The sequence below is a fragment of the Lampetra fluviatilis genome, chromosome 70, assembly GCF_964198595.1.
Source record: "Lampetra fluviatilis chromosome 70, kcLamFluv1.1, whole genome shotgun sequence".
Taxonomy (NCBI): domain Eukaryota; kingdom Metazoa; phylum Chordata; class Hyperoartia; order Petromyzontiformes; family Petromyzontidae; genus Lampetra; species Lampetra fluviatilis.
Window position 1 is genome coordinate 448032 of NC_136344.1, and position 17661 is coordinate 465692.

The 17661-nt window shown below is 58.4% G+C and overlaps 1 protein-coding gene across 1 annotated transcript in view; it reads left to right on the top strand.

Annotated features, from left to right (window-relative positions):
• The window catches only part of LOC144952786 (uncharacterized), a 37156-nt gene extending 19495 nt beyond the window's left edge, over nt 1–17661 (top strand). Inside the window, exons 2-4 of the mRNA XM_078883257.1 lie at nt 8066–8255; nt 11605–11813; nt 14586–17661. Coding sequence (XP_078739383.1) covers nt 8074–8255; nt 11605–11813; nt 14586–15604 — 1410 coding nt within the window. The 5' untranslated portion in view covers nt 8066–8073 and the 3' untranslated portion in view covers nt 15605–17661. The remainder of the gene's footprint in view (nt 1–8065; nt 8256–11604; nt 11814–14585) is intronic.

A 17661-nucleotide genomic window follows, 5' to 3' on the forward strand; every position in this document is an offset into this window, starting at 1 on the left:
ACTGTGTGTGTGTACACTGTGTGTGTACACTGTGTGTGTACACGCTGTGTGTGTACACTGTGTGTGTGTACACTGTGTGTGTACACTGTGTGTGTGTACGCTGTGTGTGTGTACACTGTGTGTGTACGCTGTGTGTGTGTACGCTGTGTGTGTGTGTACGCTGTGTGTGTGTACACTGTGTGTGTGTACACTGTGTGTGTACACTGTGTGTGTGTGTACACTGTGTGTGTGTACACTGTGTGTGTGTACGCTGTGTGTGTGTACGCTGTGTGTGTGTTGTGTACGCTGTGTGTGTACGCTGTGTGTGTGTGTACGCTGTGTGTGTGTACACTGTGTGTGTGTACACTGTGTGTGTACACTGTGTGTGTGTGTACACTGTGTGTGTGTACACTGTGTGTGTGTACGCTGTGTGTGTACACTGTGTGTGTGTACGCTGTGTGTGTGTACACTGTGTGTGTGTACGCTGTGTGTGTGTACGCTGTGTGTGTGTACGCTGTGTGTGTGTACGCTGTGTGTGTGTGTACACTGTGTGTGTGTGTGTACGCTGTGTGTGTGTACACTGTGTGTGTGTGTACACTGTGTGTGTGTACACTGTGTGTGTGTGTGTACGCTGTGTGTGTGTACACTGTGTGTGTACGCTGTGTGTGTGTACACTGTGTGTGTGTACACTGTGTGTGTGTACACTGTGTGTGTGTGTACGCTGTGTGTGTGTACACTGTGTGTGTGTACGCTGTGTGTGTGTACACTGTGTGTGTGTACACTGTGTGTGTGTGTACACTGTGTGTGTGTACACTGTGTGTGTGTACGCTGTGTGTGTGTACACTGTGTGTGTGTACACTGTGTGTGTGTACACTGTGTGTGTGTACACTGTGTGTGTGTACGCTGTGTGTGTGTACACTGTGTGTGTGTACACTGTGTGTGTGTGCACTGTGTGTGTGTACACTGTGTGTGTGTACGCTGTGTGTGTGTACACTGTGTGTGTGTACGCTGTGTGTGTGTACGCTGTGTGTGTGTACGCTGTGTGTGTGTGCACTGTGTGTGTGTACACTGTGTGTGTGTACGCTGTGTGTGTGTGTACACTGTGTGTGTGTACACTGTGTGTGTGTGTGTACACTGTGTGTGTGTACGCTGTGTGTGTGCACTGTGTGTGTGTGTGTGTACACTGTGTGTGTGTACACTGTGTGTGTGTACACTGTGTGTGTGTACACTGTGTGTGTGTACACTGTGTGTGTGTACACTGTGTGTGTGTACACTGTGTGTGTGTACGCTGTGTGTGTGTGTACGCTGTGTGTGTGTACACTGTGTGTGTGTACACTGTGTGTGTGTACACTGTGTGTGTGTACGCTGTGTGTGTGTACGCTGTGTGTGTGTACACTATGTGTGTGTACGCTGTGTGTGTGTACACTGTGTGTGTGTACACTGTGTGTGTGTACGCTGTGTGTGTGTACACTGTGTGTGTGTACACTGTGTGTGTGTACGCTGTGTGTGTGTACGCTGTGTGGTGTACACTGTGTGTGTACCTGTGTGTGTGTACGCTGTGTGTGTGTACACTGTGTGTGTGTACACTGTGTGTGTGTACACTGTGTGTGTGTACGCTGTGTGTGTGTACACTGTGTGTGTGTACACTGTGTGTGTGTACACTGTGTGTGTGTACACTGTGTGTGTGTACACTGTGTGTGTGTACGCTGTGTGTGTGTACACTGTGTGTGTGTACGCTGTGTGTGTGTACACTGTGTGTGTGTACGCTGTGTGTGTGTACACTGTGTGTGTGTACACTGTGTGTGTGTACGCTGTGTGTGTGTACACTGTGTGTGTGTACACTGTGTGTGTGTACACTGTGTGTGTGTACGCTGTGTGTGTGTACACTGTGTGTGTGTACACTGTGTGTGTGTACACTGTGTGTGTGTACACTGTGTGTGTGTACACTGTGTGTGTGTACGCTGTGTGTGTGTACACTGTGTGTGTGTACGCTGTGTGTGTGTACGCTGTGTGTGGTGTACGCTGTGTGTGTGTACACTGTGTGTGTGTACACTGTGTGTGTGTACACTGTGTGTGTGTACGCTGTGTGTGTGTACACTGTGTGTGTGTACACTGTGTGTGTGTACGCTGTGTGTGTGTACACTGTGTGTGTGTGTGTACACTGTGTGTGTGTACGCTGTGTGTGTGTACACTGTGTGTGTGCACGCTGTGTGTGTGTACGCTGTGTGTGTGTACACTGTGTGTGTGTACACTGTGTGTGTGTACACTGTGTGTGTGTACACTGTGTGTGTGTACACTGTGTGTGTGTACGCTGTGTGTGTGTACACTGTGTGTGTGTACACTGTGTGTGTGTACGCTGTGTGTGTGTACACTGTGTGTGTGTACGCTGTGTGTGTGTACACTGTGTGTGTGTACGCTGTGTGTGTGTACACTGTGTGTGTGTACACTATGTGTGTGTACGCTGTGTGTGTGTACACTGTGTGTGTGTACACTGTGTGTGTGTACGCTGTGTGTGTGTACACTGTGTGTGTGTACACTGTGTGTGTGTACGCTGTGTGTGTGTACACTGTGTGTGTGTACGCTGTGCGTGTGTACGCTGTGCGTGTGTACACTGTGTGTGTGTACACTGTGTGTGTGTACACTGTGTGTGTGTACACTGTGTGTGTGTACGCTGTGTGTGTACGCTGTGTGTGTGTACACTGTGTGTGTGTACGCTGTGTGTGTGTACACTGTGTGTGTGTACGCTGTGCGTGTGTACGCTGTGCGTGTGTACACTGTGTGTGTGTACACTGTGTGTGTGTACACTGTGCGTGTGTACACTGTGTGTGTGTACACTGTGTGTGTGTACACTGTGTGTGTGTACACTGTGTGTGTGTACGCTGTGTGTGTGTGTACACTGTGTGTGTGTGTACACTGTGTGTGTGTACACTGTGTGTGTGTACACTGTGTGTGTGTACGCTGTGTGTGTGTACACTGTGTGTGTGTACACTGTGCGTGTGTACGCTGTGTGTGTGTACACTGTGTGTGTGTACACTGTGTGTGTGTACGCTGTGTGTGTGTACACTGTGTGTGTGTACGCTGTGTGTGTGTACGCTGTGTGTGTGTACACTGTGTGTGTGTACGCTGTGTGCGTGTACACTGTGTGTGTGTACACTGTGTGTGTGTACACTGTGTGTGTGTGTACGCTGTGTGTGTGTGCGCTGTGTGTGTGTACACTGTGTGTGTGTACACTGTGTGTGTGTACGCTGTGTGTGTGTACACTGTGTGTGTGTACACTGTGTGTGTGTACGCTGTGTGTGTGTACACTGTGTGTGTGTACGCTGTGTGTGTGTACACTGTGTGTGTGTACACTGTGTGTGTGTACACTGTGTGTGTGTACACTGTGTGTGTGTACACTGTGTGTGTGTACGCTGTGTGTGTGTACACTGTGTGTGTGTACGCTGTGTGTGTGTACACTGTGTGTGTGTACACTGTGTGTGTGTACACTGTGTGTGTGTACGCTGTGTGTGTGTACACTGTGTGTGTGTACGCTGTGTGTGTGTGCGCTGTGTGTGTGTACACTGTGTGTGTGTACACTGTGTGTGTGTACGCTGTGTGTGTGTACACTGTGTGTGTGTACGCTGTGTGTGTGTACGCTGTGTGTGTGTACACTGTGTGTGTGTACGCTGTGTGTGTGTACACTGTGTGTGTGTGCACTGTGTGTGTGTACACTGTGTGTGTGTACGCTGTGTGTGTGTACGCTGTGTGTGTGTACACTGTGTGTGTGTAGCTGTGTGTGTGTACACTGTGTGTGTGTACACTGTGTGTGTGTGTACACTGTGTGTGTGTACACTGTGTGTGTGTACACTGTGTGTGTGTACACTGTGTGTGTGTACACTGTGTGTGTGTACACTGTGTGTGTGTGTACACTGTGTGTGTGTACACTGTGTGTGTGTACAGTGTGTGTGTACTGTGTGTGTGTGTACACTGTGTGTGTGTACACTGTGTGTGTGTACACTGTGTGTGTGTACGCTGTGTGTGTGTACACTGTGTGTGTGTACGCTGTGTGTGTGTACACTGTGTGTGTGTGTACGCTGTGTGTGTGTACACTGTGTGTGTGTACGCTGTGTGTGTGTACGCTGTGTGTGTGTACACTGTGTGTGTGTACGCTGTGTGTGTGTACACTGTGTGTGTGTGTACGCTGTGTGTGTGTACTCTGTGTGTGTGTACACTGTGTGTGTGTACGCTGTGTGTGTGTACACTGTGTGTGTGTACGCTGTGTGTGTGTACACTGTGTGTGTGTACACTGTGTGTGTGTACACTGTGTGTGTGTGTACACTGTGTGTGTGTACACTGTGTGTGTGTACACTGTGTGTGTGTACACTGTGTGTGTGTACACTGTGTGTGTGTACACTGTGTGTGTGTACACTGTGTGTGTGTACGCTGTGTGTGTGTACGCTGTGTGTGTGTACGCTGTGTGTGTGTACACTGTGTGTGTGTACGCTGTGTGTGTACACTGTGTGTGTGTACACTGTGTGTGTGTACACTGTGTGTGTGTACGCTGTGTGTGTGTACACTGTGTGTGTGTACGCTGTGTGTGTGTACACTGTGTGTGTGTACACTGTGTGTGTGTACGCTGTGTGTGTGTACACTGTGTGTGTGTACACTGTGTGTGTGTACACTGTGTGTGTGTACACTGTGTGTGTGTGTACACTGTGTGTGTGTACACTGTGTGTGTGTACACTGTGTGTGTGTACGCTGTGTGTGTGTACACTGTGTGTGTGTGTACGCTGTGTGTGTGTACACTGTGTGTGTGTACACTGTGTGTGTGTACACTGTGTGTGTGTACGCTGTGTGTGTGTACGCTGTGTGTGTGTACACTGTGTGTGTGTACACTGTGTGTGTGTACGCTGTGTGTGTGTACACTGTGTGTGTGTACACTGTGTGTGTGTACGCTGTGTGTGTGACACTGTGTGTGTGTACACTGTGTGTGTGTACGCTGTGTGTGTGTACGCTGTGTGTGTGTACGCTGTGTGTGTGACACTGTGTGTGTGACACTGTGTGTGTGACACTGTGTGTGTGTACGCTGTGTGTGTGTACGCTGTGTGTGTGACACTGTGTGTGTGACACTGTGTGTGTGTACACTGTGTGTGTGTACACTGTGTGTGTGTACACTGTGTGTGTGTACGCTGTGTGTGTGTGTACACTGTGTGTGTGTACGCTGTGTGTGTGTACGCTGTGTGTGTGACACTGTGTGTGTGACACTGTGTGTGTGTACACTGTGTGTGTGTACACTGTGTGTGTGTACACTGCGTGTGTGTACACTGTGTGTGTGTGTACGCTGTGTGTGTGTACGCTGTGTGTGTGTGTACACTGTGTGCGTGTACACTGTGTGTGTGTACACTGTGTGTGTGTACACTGCGTGTGTGTACACTGTGTGTGTGTGTACGCTGTGTGTGTGTACGCTGTGTGTGTGTGTACACTGTGTGTGTGTACACTGTGTGTGTGTACACTGTGTGTGTGTACGCTGTGTGTGTGTGTACACTGTGTGTGTGTACACTGTGTGTGTGTACACTGTGTGTGTGCACGCTGTGTGTGTGTACGCTGTGTGTGTGTACACTGTGTGTGTGTACGCTGTGTGTGTGTACACTGTGTGTGTGTGTACACTGTGTGTGTGTACACTGTGTGTGTGTACACTGTGTGTGTGTACACTGTGTGTGTGTACGCTGTGTGTGTGTACGCTGTGTGTGTGTACGCTGTGTGTGTGTACACTGTGTGTGTGTACACTGTGTGTGTGTACACTGTGTGTGTGTACGCTGTGTGTGTGTACACTGTGTGTGTGTGTACGCTGTGTGTGTGTACGCTGTGTGTGTACGCTGTGTGTGTGTACGCTGTGTGTGTGTACACTGTGTGTGTGTACACTGTGTGTGTGTACACTGTGTGTGTGTACACTGTGTGTGTGTACACTGTGTGTGTGTACACTGTGTGTGTGTACACTGTGTGTGTGTGTACACTGTGTGTGTGTACACTGTGTGTGTGTACACTGTGTGTGTGTGCACGCTGTGTGTGTGTACGCTGTGTGTGTGTACACTGTGTGTGTGTACACTGTGTGTGTGTACACTGTGTGTGTGCACGCTGTGTGTGTGTACACTGTGTGTGTGTACACTGTGTGTGTGTACACTGTGTGTGTGTACACTGTGTGTGTGTACGCTGTGTGTGTGTACACTGTGTGTGTGTGTACGCTGTGTGTGTGTACACTGTGTGTGTGTACACTGTGTGTGTGTACGCTGTGTGTGTGTACACTGTGTGTGTGTGCACGCTGTGTGTGTGTACACTGTGTGTGTGTGTACACTGTGTGTGTGTACACTGTGTGTGTGTACGCTGTGTGTGTGTACACTGTGTGTGTGTGTACACTGTGTGTGTGTACGCTGTGTGTGTGTACACTGTGTGTGTGTACGCTGTGTGTGTGTACACTGTGTGTGTGTACACTGTGTGTGTGTACACTGTGTGTGTGTACACTGTGTGTGTGTACACTGTGTGTGTGTACGCTGTGTGTGTGTACGCTGTGTGTGTGTACGCTGTGTGTGTGTACACTGTGTGTGTGTACACTGTGTGTGTGTACGCTGTGTGTGTGTACGCTGTGTGTGTGTACGCTGTGTGTGTGTACACTGTGTGTGTGTACACTGTGTGTGTGTACACTGTGTGTGTGTACACTGTGTGTGTGTACACTGTGTGTGTGCACGCTGTGTGTGTGTACACTGTGTGTGTGTACACTGTGTGTGTGTACGCTGTGTGTGTGTACACTGTGTGTGTGTACACTGTGTGTGTGTGTACACTGTGTGTGTGTACACTGTGTGTGTGTACGCTGTGTGTGTGTACGCTGTGTGTGTGTACACTGTGTGTGTGTACACTGTGTGTGTGTACGCTGTGTGTGTGTACACTGTGTGTGTGTGTACACTGTGTGTGTGTACACTGTGTGTGTGTGTACACTGTGTGTGTGTACGCTGTGTGTGTGTACACTGTGTGTGTGTACACTGTGTGTGTGTACACTGTGTGTGTGTACGCTGTGTGTGTGTACACTGTGTGTGTGTACACTGTGTGTGTGTGTACACTGTGTGTGTGTACACTGTGTGTGTGTACACTGTGTGTGTGTGTACACTGTGTGTGTGTACACTGTGTGTGTGTACACTGTGTGTGTGTACACTGTGTGTGTGTACACTGTGTGTGTGTGTACACTGTGTGTGTGTACACTGTGTGTGTGTACACTGTGTGTGTGTGTACACTGTGTGTGTGTACACTGTGTGTGTGTACACTGTGTGTGTGTACACTGTGTGTGTGTACGCTGTGTGTGTGTACACTGTGTGTGTGTGTACACTGTGTGTGTGTACACTGTGTGTGTGTACGCTGTGTGTGTACACTGTGTGTGTGTACGCTGTGTGTGTGTACACTGTGTGTGTGTACACTGTGTGTGTGTACACTGTGTGTGTGTACACTGTGTGTGCACGCTGTGTGTGTGTACACTGTGTGTGTGTACACTGTGTGTGTACACTGTGTGTGTGTACACTGTGTGTGTGTACGCTGTGTGTGTGTACACTGTGTGTGTGTACGCTGTGTGTGTGTACACTGTGTGTGTGTACACTGTGTGTGTGTACGCTGTGTGTGTGTACACTGTGTGTGTGTACACTGTGTGTGTGTACGCTGTGTGTGTGTACACTGTGTGTAGTGCACGCTGTGTGTGTGTACGCTGTGTGTGTGTACGCTGTGTGTGTGTACACTGTGTGTGTGTACGCTGTGTGTGTGTACACTGTGTGTGTGTACACTGTGTGTGTGTACGCTGTGTGTGTGTACACTGTGTGTGTGTACACTGTGTGTGTGTACGCTGTGTGTGTGTACACTGTGTGTAGTGCACACTGTGTGTGTGTACGCTGTGTGTGTGTACGCTGTGTGTGTGTGTACGCTGTGTGTGTGTACACTGTGTGTGTGTACACTGTGTGTGTGTACGCTGTGTGTGTGCACGCTGTGTGTGTACACTGTGTGTGTACACGCTGTGTGTAGTGCACGCTGTGCGTGTGTACGCCACGTGCGCGCGCGTGTACCGCCCTCGCAGGCCGCGCGATGGAGGCCGCTCTTCTCGGCGTGCGCCGATGCGCCGTGCGGAGCGCGACGCGCCTGGCCCGGCACGGCGAGCCGGCGTGCCTGGCGCTGGCGCTCCTCACCCTGCTGGGATGCGCCGTCAAGGAGCTGGCGCCACCCCCAGAGTCCTTCCACTTCGCACACAAGCACAACTTCCTCAACGTGTGCGTGCGCGCTCACACTCGCTCACACTCGCTCACACGCGCTCACACGCGCCCCGGCCCCCCCTCGCTCTGCCCCCCCTCTCTCTGCCCCCCCAAACCACCTCTCCCCGCCCCCCTCACTCCGCCCCCCTCTCTCCGCCCCCCTCACTCCGCCCCCCTCTCTCTGCCCCCCCAACCCCCCTCTCCCCGCCCCCCTCTCTCCGCCCCCCTCTCCCGGCCCCCCTCTCTCCACCCCCCTCTCTCCACCCCCCTCACTCCGCCCCCTTCTCTCTGCCCCCCCAACCCCCCTCTCCCCGCCCCCCTCTCTCCGCCCCCCTCTCCCGGCCCCCCTCTCTCCACCCCCCTCTCTCTAACCCCCCTTTTCCCGCCCCCCTCTCTCCGCCCCCCTCTCCCGGCCCCCCTCTCTCCACCCCCCTCTCTCTAACCCCCCTTTCCCCGCCCCCCTCTCTCCACCCCCCTCTCCCGGCCCCCCTCTCTCCACCCCCCTCTCTCTAACCCACCTCTCCCCGCCCCCCTCTCTCCACCCCCCTCTCCCCGCCCCCCTCTCTCCGCCCCCCTCTCTCCACCCCCCTCTCTCTAACCCACCTCTCCCCGCCCCCCTCTCTCCACCCCCCTCTCCCGGCCCCCCTCTCTCCACCCCCCTCTCTCTAACCCCCCTTTCCCCGCCCCCCTCTCTCCGCCCCCCTCACTCCGCCCCCCTCTCTCTGCCCCCCCAACCCCCCTCTCTCCGCCCCCCTCTCTCCGCCCCCCTCTCTCCACCCCCCTCTCTCTAACCCACCTCTCTCTGCCCCCCTCTCCCCGCCCCCCTCTCTCCACCCCCCTCTCCCGCCCCCCTCTCTCCACCCCCCTCTCTCCACCCCCCTCTCTCTAACCCACCTCTCTCTGCCCCCCCTTCTTCCCCCGCCCCCCTCTCTCCACCCCCCTCTCCCGCCCCCCTCTCTCCACCCCCCTCACTCCGCCCCCCTCTCTCTGCCCCCCCAACCCCCCTCTCCCCGCCCCCCTCTCTCCGCCCCCCTCTCCCGGCCCCCCTCTCTCCACCCCCCTCTCTCTAACCCCCCTTTCCCCGCCCCCCTCTCTCCACCCCCCTCTCCCGGCCCCCCTCTCTCCACCCCCCTCTCTCTAACCCCCCTTTTTCCGCCCCCCTCTCTCCACCCCCCTCTCCCGGCCCCCCTCTCTCCACCCCCCTCTCTCTAACCCACCTCTCCCCGCCCCCCTCTCTCCACCCCCCTCTCTCCACCCCCCTCTCTCTAACCCACCTCTCCCCGCCCCCCTCTCTCCACCCCCCTCTCCCGGCCCCCCTCTCTCCACCCCCCTCTCTCTAACCCCCCTTTCCCCGCCCCCCTCTCTCCGCCCCCCTCTCTCCACCCCCCTCTCCCGGCCCCCCTCTCTCCACCCCCCTCTCTCTAACCCCCCTTTCCCCGCCCCCCTCTCTCCGCCCCCCTCACTCCGCCCCCCTCTCTCTGCCCCCCCAACCCCCCTCTCTCCGCCCCCCTCTCCCCGCCCCCCTCTCTCCGCCCCCCTCTCTCCGCCCCCCTCTCTCCACCCCCCTCTCTCTAACCCACCTCTCTCTGCCCCTCTCTCCCCGCCCCCCTCTCTCCACCCCCCTCTCCCGCCCCCCTCTCTCCACCCCCCTCTCTCCACCCCCCTCTCCCGCCCCCCTCTCCCGCCCCCCTCTCTCCACCCCCCTCTCCCCGCCCCCCTCTCTCCACCCCCCTCTCCCGGCCCCCCTCTCTCCACCCCCCTCTCTCTAACCCACCTCTCTCTGCCCCCCTCTCCCCGCCCCCCTCTCTCCACCCCCCTCTCCCGGCCCCCCTCTCTCCACCCCCCTCTCTCTAACCCACCTCTCTCCGCCCCCCTCTCCCGGCCCCCCTCTCTCCACCCCCCTCTCTCTAACCCACCTCTCTCTGCCCCCCTCTCTCCGCCCCCCTCTTTCTGCCCCCCAACCCACATCTCTCCGCCCCCCCTCTTTCTGCCCCCCTCTCTCTGCCCCCCTTTCTCTAACCCACATCTCCCCGCCCCCCTCTCCCCGCCCCTCTCTCTCCGCCATCCTCTCTCTGCCCCCCCAAACCACCTCTCTCCGCCCCCCTCTCCCCGCCCCCCACTCCCCGCCCCCCCAAACCACATCTCTCCGCCCCTCTCTCTAACCCCCCTCTCTCTAACCACCCTCTCCTCGCCCCCCTCTCTCTAACCCCCCTCTCTCTAACCCCCCTCTCCTCGCCCCCCTCTCTCTAACCCCCCTCTCTCTAACCCCCCTCTCCTCGCCCCCCTCTCTCTAACCCCCCTCTCTCTAACCCCCCTCTCCTCGCCCCCCTCTCTCTAACCCCCCTCTCTCTAACCCCCCTCTCCTCGCCCCCCTCTCTCTAACCCCCCTCTCTCTAACCCCCCTCTCCTCGCCCCCCTCTCTCTAACCCCCCTCTCTCTAACCCCCCTCTCCTCGCCCCCCTCTCTCTAACCCCCCTCTCTCTAACCCCCCTCTCTCTAACCCCCCTCTCTCTAACCCCCCTCTCTCTAACCCCCCTCTCTCTAACCCCCCTCTCCTCGCCCCCCTCTCTCTAACCCCCCTCTCTCTAACCCCCCTCTCCTCGCCCCCCTCTCTCTAACCCCCCTCTCTCTAACCCCCCTCTCCTCGCCCCCCTCTCTCTAACCCCCCTCTCTCTAACCCCCCTCTCTCTAACCCCCCTCTCTCTAACCCCCCTCTCCTCGCCCCCCTCTCTCTAACCCCCCTCTCTCTAACCCCCCTCTCTCTAACCCCCCTCTCTCTAACCCCCCTCTCTCTAACCCCCCTCTCTCTAACCCCCCTCTCCTCGCCCCCCTCTCTCTAACCCCCCTCTCTCTAACCCCCCTCTCCTCGCCCCCCTCTCTCTAACCCCCCTCTCTCTAACCCCCCTCTCTCTAACCCCCCTCTCTCTAACCCCCGTCTCCTCGCCCCCCTCTCTCTAACCCCCCTCTCTCTAACCCCCCTCTCTCTAACCCCCCTCTCTCTAAGCCCCCTCTCCTCGCCCCCCTCTCTCTAACCCCCCTCTCTCTAACCCCCCTCTCCTCGCCCCCCCTCTCTCTAACCCCCCTCTCTCTAACCCCCCTCTCTCTAACCCCCCTCTCTCTAACCCCCCTCTCCTCGCCCCCCTCTCTCTAACCCCCCTCTCTCTAACCCCCCTCTCTCTAACCCCCCTCTCCTCGCCCCCCTCTCTCTAACCCCCCTCTCTCTAACCCCCCTCTCCTCGCCCCCCTCTCTCTAACCCCCCTCTCCTCGCCCCCCTCTCTCTAACCCCCCTCTCTCTAACCCCCCTCTCTCTAACCCCCCTCTCCCCGCCCCCCTCTCTCTAACCCCCCTCTCCCCGCCCCCCGCCAGGTTCTTTGTGAAGCGAGCGTGGGGCTGGATGCTGCTGCCGCTTGTGCCGCTGGTGGCCGTCACGGCCGGCGTGGGGGGCCCCCCCCGCGGGGGGCTCCGGGGGGGCCTGGGCCCCCACGCGGCCCGGCTCCTCGTGGCCACCGCCGTTTGGTTCGTGGCCACGGAAGTCTTCGTGGTGATCGACCAGATCACCGGGAGCTGCCACGCTGGTGAGGGGTGGGTGGTGAGGGGTGGTGAGGGGTGGGGGGGTGGGGGGGTGAGTGGGTGGGTGAGTGAGTGGGCGAGTGAGCGGGTGAGTGGGTGGGTGGGTGGGTGAGTGGGTGGGTGGGTGAGTGAGTGAGTGGGTGGGTGAGTGGGTGGGTGGTGAGGGGTGGTGAGGGGTGGGGGGGTGGGTGAGTGGGCGAGTGAGTGGGTGGGTGAGTGAGTGGGTGGGTGGGTGGGTGGGTGAGTGAGTGGGTGGGTGGGTGGGTGGGTGAGTGAGTGAGTGGGTGAGTGGGTGGGTGGGTGGGTGAGTGGGTGGGTGGGTGGGTGAGTTGAGTGAGTGGGCGAGTGAGCGGGTGAGTGGGCGGGTGGGTGGGTGAGTGGGTGGGTGGGTGAGTGGGTGGGTGGGTGGGTGAGTGGGCGAGTGAGTGGGTGAGTGGGTGGGTGGGTGGGTGGGTGAGTGGGTGGGTGGGTGGGGGGGTGAGTGGGTGAGTGAGTGAGTGGGCGAGTGAGCGGGTGAGTGGGTGGGTGGGTGGGTGAGTGGGTGGGTGAGTGAGTGAGTGGGTGGGTGGGTGAGTGGGTGGGTGGGTGGTGGGTGGTGAGGGGTGGTGAGGGGTGGGTGGGTGGGGGGGTGAGTGGGTGAGTGAGTGAGTGGGCGAGTGAGCGGGTGAGTGGGTGGGTGGGTGGGTGAGTGGGTGGGTGAGTGAGTGAGTGGGTGGGTGAGTGGGTGGGTGGGTGAGTGGGTGGGTGGGTGAGTGGGTGGGTGGGTGGGTGAGTGGGTGGGTGGGTGAGTGAGTGAGTGAGTGGGTGGGTGGGTGAGTGAGTGAGTGAGTGGGTGGGTGAGTGGGTGGGTGGGTGGGTGAGTGGGTGGGTGGGTGAGTGGGTGGGTGGGTGGGTGGGTGAGTGGGTGGGTGGGTGGGTGAGTGAGCGAGTGGGTGGGTGAGTGAGCGAGTGAATGGGTGAGTGAGTGAGTGGGTGGGCGAGTGGGTGGGTGAGTGAGCGAGTGAATGGGTGAGTGAGTGAGTGGGTGGGCAAGTGGGTGGGTGAGTGAGCGAGTGAATGGGTGAGTGAGTGAGTGAGTGGGCGAGTGGGTGGGTGAGTGAGCGAGTGAATGGGTGAGTGAGTGAGTGAGTGGGTGGGTGGGCGAGTGGGTGGGTGAGTGAGCGAGTGAATGGGTGAGTGAGTGAGCGAGTGGGTGAGCGAGTGGGTGGGTGGGGGTGAGGGGTGGGTGGGTGGGTGGGTGGGGTGTGGGGGGTGGGTGGGGGTGAGGGGGGGTGGGTGAGTGGATCAGTGAGTGAGTGGGTGAGTGAGTAGGTGAGTGGCTGGATGAGTGAGTGAGTGAGTGGGTAGGTAGGTGAGTGAGTGGGTGTGTGGGTGAGTGGATGAGTGGCTGGATGAGTGAGTGACTGGGTGGATGAGTGGGTGGATGAGTGAGTGAGTGAGTGGGTGAGTGGATGGGTGAGTGGGTGGGTGAGTGGGTGGGTGGGTGAGTGGATCAGTGAGTGAGTGGGTGAGTGAGTGAGTGAGTGAGTGGGTGGGTGAGTGGGTGAATGAGTGAGTGGGTGAGTGGGTGGATCGGTAGGTGGGTGAGTGGGGTGAGGGTGGGTAGGTGGGTGAGTGGGTGGGTGGGTGAGTGGGGGTGAGGGTGGGTAGGTGGGTGAGTGGGAGTGAGGGTAGGTGGGTGAGTGGGTGGATGGGTAGGTGGGTGAGTGGGGTGAGGGTGGGTAGGTGGGTGAGTGGGTGGGTGGGTGAGTGGGGGTGAGGGTGGGTGAGTGGGTGGTTGAGTGGTTGGATGAGTAGGTGAGTGAGTGGGTGGGTGAGTGGGTGGGTGAGTGAGTGGGTGGGTGAGTGGTTGGATAAATAGGTGAGTGGTTGAGTGGGTGGTTGGGTGATTGGTCAGGTGAGTGGGTGAGTTGTTGGGTCAATGGGTGAATAGTTGGGTAAGTGGGTGGGCGGGTGGGTGGGTGAGTGAGTGAGTGGGTGATTGATTGTGTGAGTGGGTGGGCGAGTGAGTGGGTGAGTGAGTGGGTGGGGGAGTGAGTGGGCGAGTGAGTGGGTGGGTGAGTGAGTGGGTGGGTGAGTGGGTGGGCGAGTGAGTGGGTGGGTGAGTGGGTGGGTGAGTGGGTGGGTGAGTGAGTGGGCGAGTGAGTGGGTGGGTGAGTGGGTGGGTGAGTGGGTGGGCGAGTGAGTGGGCGGGTGAGTGGGCGGGTGAGTGAGCGGGCGAGTGAGTGGGCGGGTGAGTGGGCGGGTGAGTGGGCGGGCGAGTGAGCGGGCGAGTGAGTGGGCGGGTGAGTGGGTGGGTGAGTGAGTGGGTGAGTGGGTGGGTGAGTGGGTGGGTGAGTGGGCGGGTGATTGAGTGGGTGAGTGAATCAGCAGTCCATGAACCCTCGGCCACAGCAACTGTAACAAGCTGAACCACTCCGAGATACCACCACCACCACCACTACCACCACCATCACCGTCACCACCACCATCACCACCGTCACCACCGCCACCACTATCACCACCACCACCGCGACCACCATCACCACCACCGTCACCACCGCCGTCACCACCACCACCGTCACCACCGCCACCACCATCACCACCACCGCCACCGTCACCACCGCCACCATCACCACCGTCGCCGCCACCACCGCCACCACCGTCACCACCGTCACCACCGCCACCACCGTCACCACCGTCACCACCACCGTCACCACCACCACCGCCACCACCACCACGCGTGACACCTCCCCCCGTGCTAACCGCCCACCCAACTTTGTCTCCCTCTCGCACAGCCACCACCACCACAACCACCGGCACCACCACCGCCGCCGCCACCGCCGCCACCACCGCCACCACCGCCACCGCACCGCCACCGCCACTCGCGGCCGTCGACCGCCGCGCTTGCCAGCGTCTGGGCGGCAGCTGGAGCGGCGTGGACATCTCTGGCCACGCGTTCCTGCTCACGTACTGCCTCCTGCTGGGCCTCGAGGAGCTGCGCGGGGCGCTCGCCTTCACGCAGAGGCAGCGCGCACACGACGGAGGAGGCGGTCGTCACGGCGACGGTCGTCACGATGACGGCGGGGGTCGTCACGACGACGGCGGAGGCGGTCGTCACGACGGCGGGGGCGGCGGTCGTGACGACGACGGCGGTCGTCACGACGGCGGCGGCGGTCGTCACGACGACGGTCGTCACGACGACGGCGGAGGCGGTCGTCACGACGGCGGGGGCGGCGGTCGTGACGACGACGGCGGTCGTCACGACGGCGGCGGCGGTCGTCATGACGACGGTCGTCACGACGACGGCGGAGGCGGTCGACACGACGACGGTCGTCATGACGGCGGAGGCGGTCGTCACGACGGCGGTCGCCACGACGACGGGGGCGGTCGTCACGACGACGGTCGTCACGACGACAGGGGCGGCCGTCACAACGCCGGAGGCGGTCGTCACGACGGCGGTCGTCACGACACCCGATACCGGCCCACGTGCCGCCCGGCCATCCGACCGGCCGATGCCCGACGTCTCTCCCCCTCCTCCTCCTCCTCCTCTTCGCAAGGCCCCACGGCGGGCGACGGCTGGCCGACCGTGCTGGTGGAGGCGCTGTGCGTGCCGACGCTGCTGGCGCTGATGTCGCTGTGGGCGGCGGCGCTGGCGGGCACCTGCCTCTACCACCACGAGGCGTGGCACAAGGTGGTGGGGGCGGCCGTGGCGTACGCCGCCTGGCTCGCCACCTACCGGCGCTGGTACCTGCGGTCGGGGTGGGTGGCGCCGCCCGGAGGGGCAGGGGGCACGGAGACCCGCGGAGACTCGTAGAGACTCGTAGAGACCCGCGGAGACTAGTAGAGACACACAGAGACTTGTAGAGACTCGTAGAGACACGCAGAGACTTGTAGAGATACATAGAGACCCACGGAGACTCGTAGAGACTCGTAGAGACTCGTAGAGACTCGTAGAGACCCGCGGAGACTAGTAGAGACACACAAGAGACTTGTAGAGACACACGGAGACTCGTAGAGACTCGTAGAGACTCACATAGACTTGTAGAGACACACAGAGACTCGTAGAGACTTGCAAAGACACACAGAGACACACAGAGACACAGAGACACACAGAGACTCAGAGACCCACATAGACACATAGAGACCCACAGAGACCCACAGAGACCCACAGAGACACACAGAGACCCAGAGAGATACACAGAGACTCGTAGAGACCCACAGAGACTTACAGAGACCCACAGAGACCCACCGAGACCCACAGAGACCCACCGAGACCCACAGAGACTCGTAGAGACACACAGAGACCCATAGAGACCCACACTCATAGAGACCCATAGAGACCCACAGAGACCCACAGAGACCCACCGAGACCCACAGAGACCCACAGAGACTCGTAGAGACACACAGAGACCCATAGAGACCCACACTCATAGAGACCCACAGAGACCCACAGAGACCCACAGAGACCCACAGAGACTCGTAGAGACCCACAGAGACTCGTAGAGACACGCAGAGACCCATAGAGACCCACAGAGACCCACAGAGACCCACAGAGACCCACAGAGACCCACAGAGACCCATAGAGACCCACAGAGACCCACAGAGACCCATAGAGACCCACAGAGACCCACAGAGACCCATAGAGACCCACAGAGACTCGTAGAGACCCACAGAGACCCACAGAGACCCACAGAGACCCACAGAGACCCACAGAGACCCACAGAGACCCACAGAGACACACAGAGACCCACAGAGACTCGTAGAGACACACAGAGACCCACAGAGACGCACAGAGACCCACCGAGACCCACAGAGACCCACAGAGACCCATAGAGACCCACAGAGACCCATAGAGACCCATAGAGACCCACAGAGACCCACAGAGACCCACAGAGACTCGTAGAGACCCACAGAGACCCACAGAGACTCGTAGAGACCCACAGAGACCCACAGAGACACACAGAGACCCACAGAGACCCACAGAGACCCACAGAGACCCACAGAGACCCACATAGAGACACACAGAGACCCACAGAGACTCATAGAGACTCGTAGAGACACACAGAGACCCATAGAGACCCACAGAGACCCACAGAGACACACAGAGACCCACAGAGACCCACATAGAGACCCACAGACACACAGAGACCCACAGAGACTCATAGAGACTCGTGGAGACACACAGAGACCCATAGAGACCCACAGAGACCCACAGAGACACACAGAGACCCACAGAGACCCACATAGAGACCCACAGACACACAGAGACCCACAGAGACTCATAGAGACTCGTGGAGACACACAGAGACCCATAGAGACCCACAGAGACCCACAGAGACACACAGAGACCCACAGAGACCCACATAGAGACCCACAGACACACAGAGACCCACACAGAGACCCACAGAGACCCACATAGAGACCCACAGAGACCCACAGAGACCCACATAGAGACACACAGAGACACACAGAGACACACAGAGACCCATAGAGACCCACAGAGACCCACAGAGACCCACAGAGACCCACAGAGACCCACATAGAGACCCACAGACACACAGAGACACACAGAGACCCATAGAGACCCACAGAGACCCACTGCCTGTATTATCGAAGCGTCACATGACCAGGGGTCGGAGTGCGGCCCCTCAGCTCCATTCTAGGACGTTGCATCTTTGCCGCCCGTTCCCACTTTGATGCGCTGAAGCTCTTCTTGTTGTTGTTGTTGTTGTTCTTGTTGTTGTGGTCGTCGGCCTTTAACTATTGATTGACAATACTACACGTACTGATGGTTGACTGAGTGGGTGGGTGGCTGAGTGGGTGAGCGAGTGGGTGGGTGGATGGGTGAGTGAGAGGTTGGGTGGGTGAGTG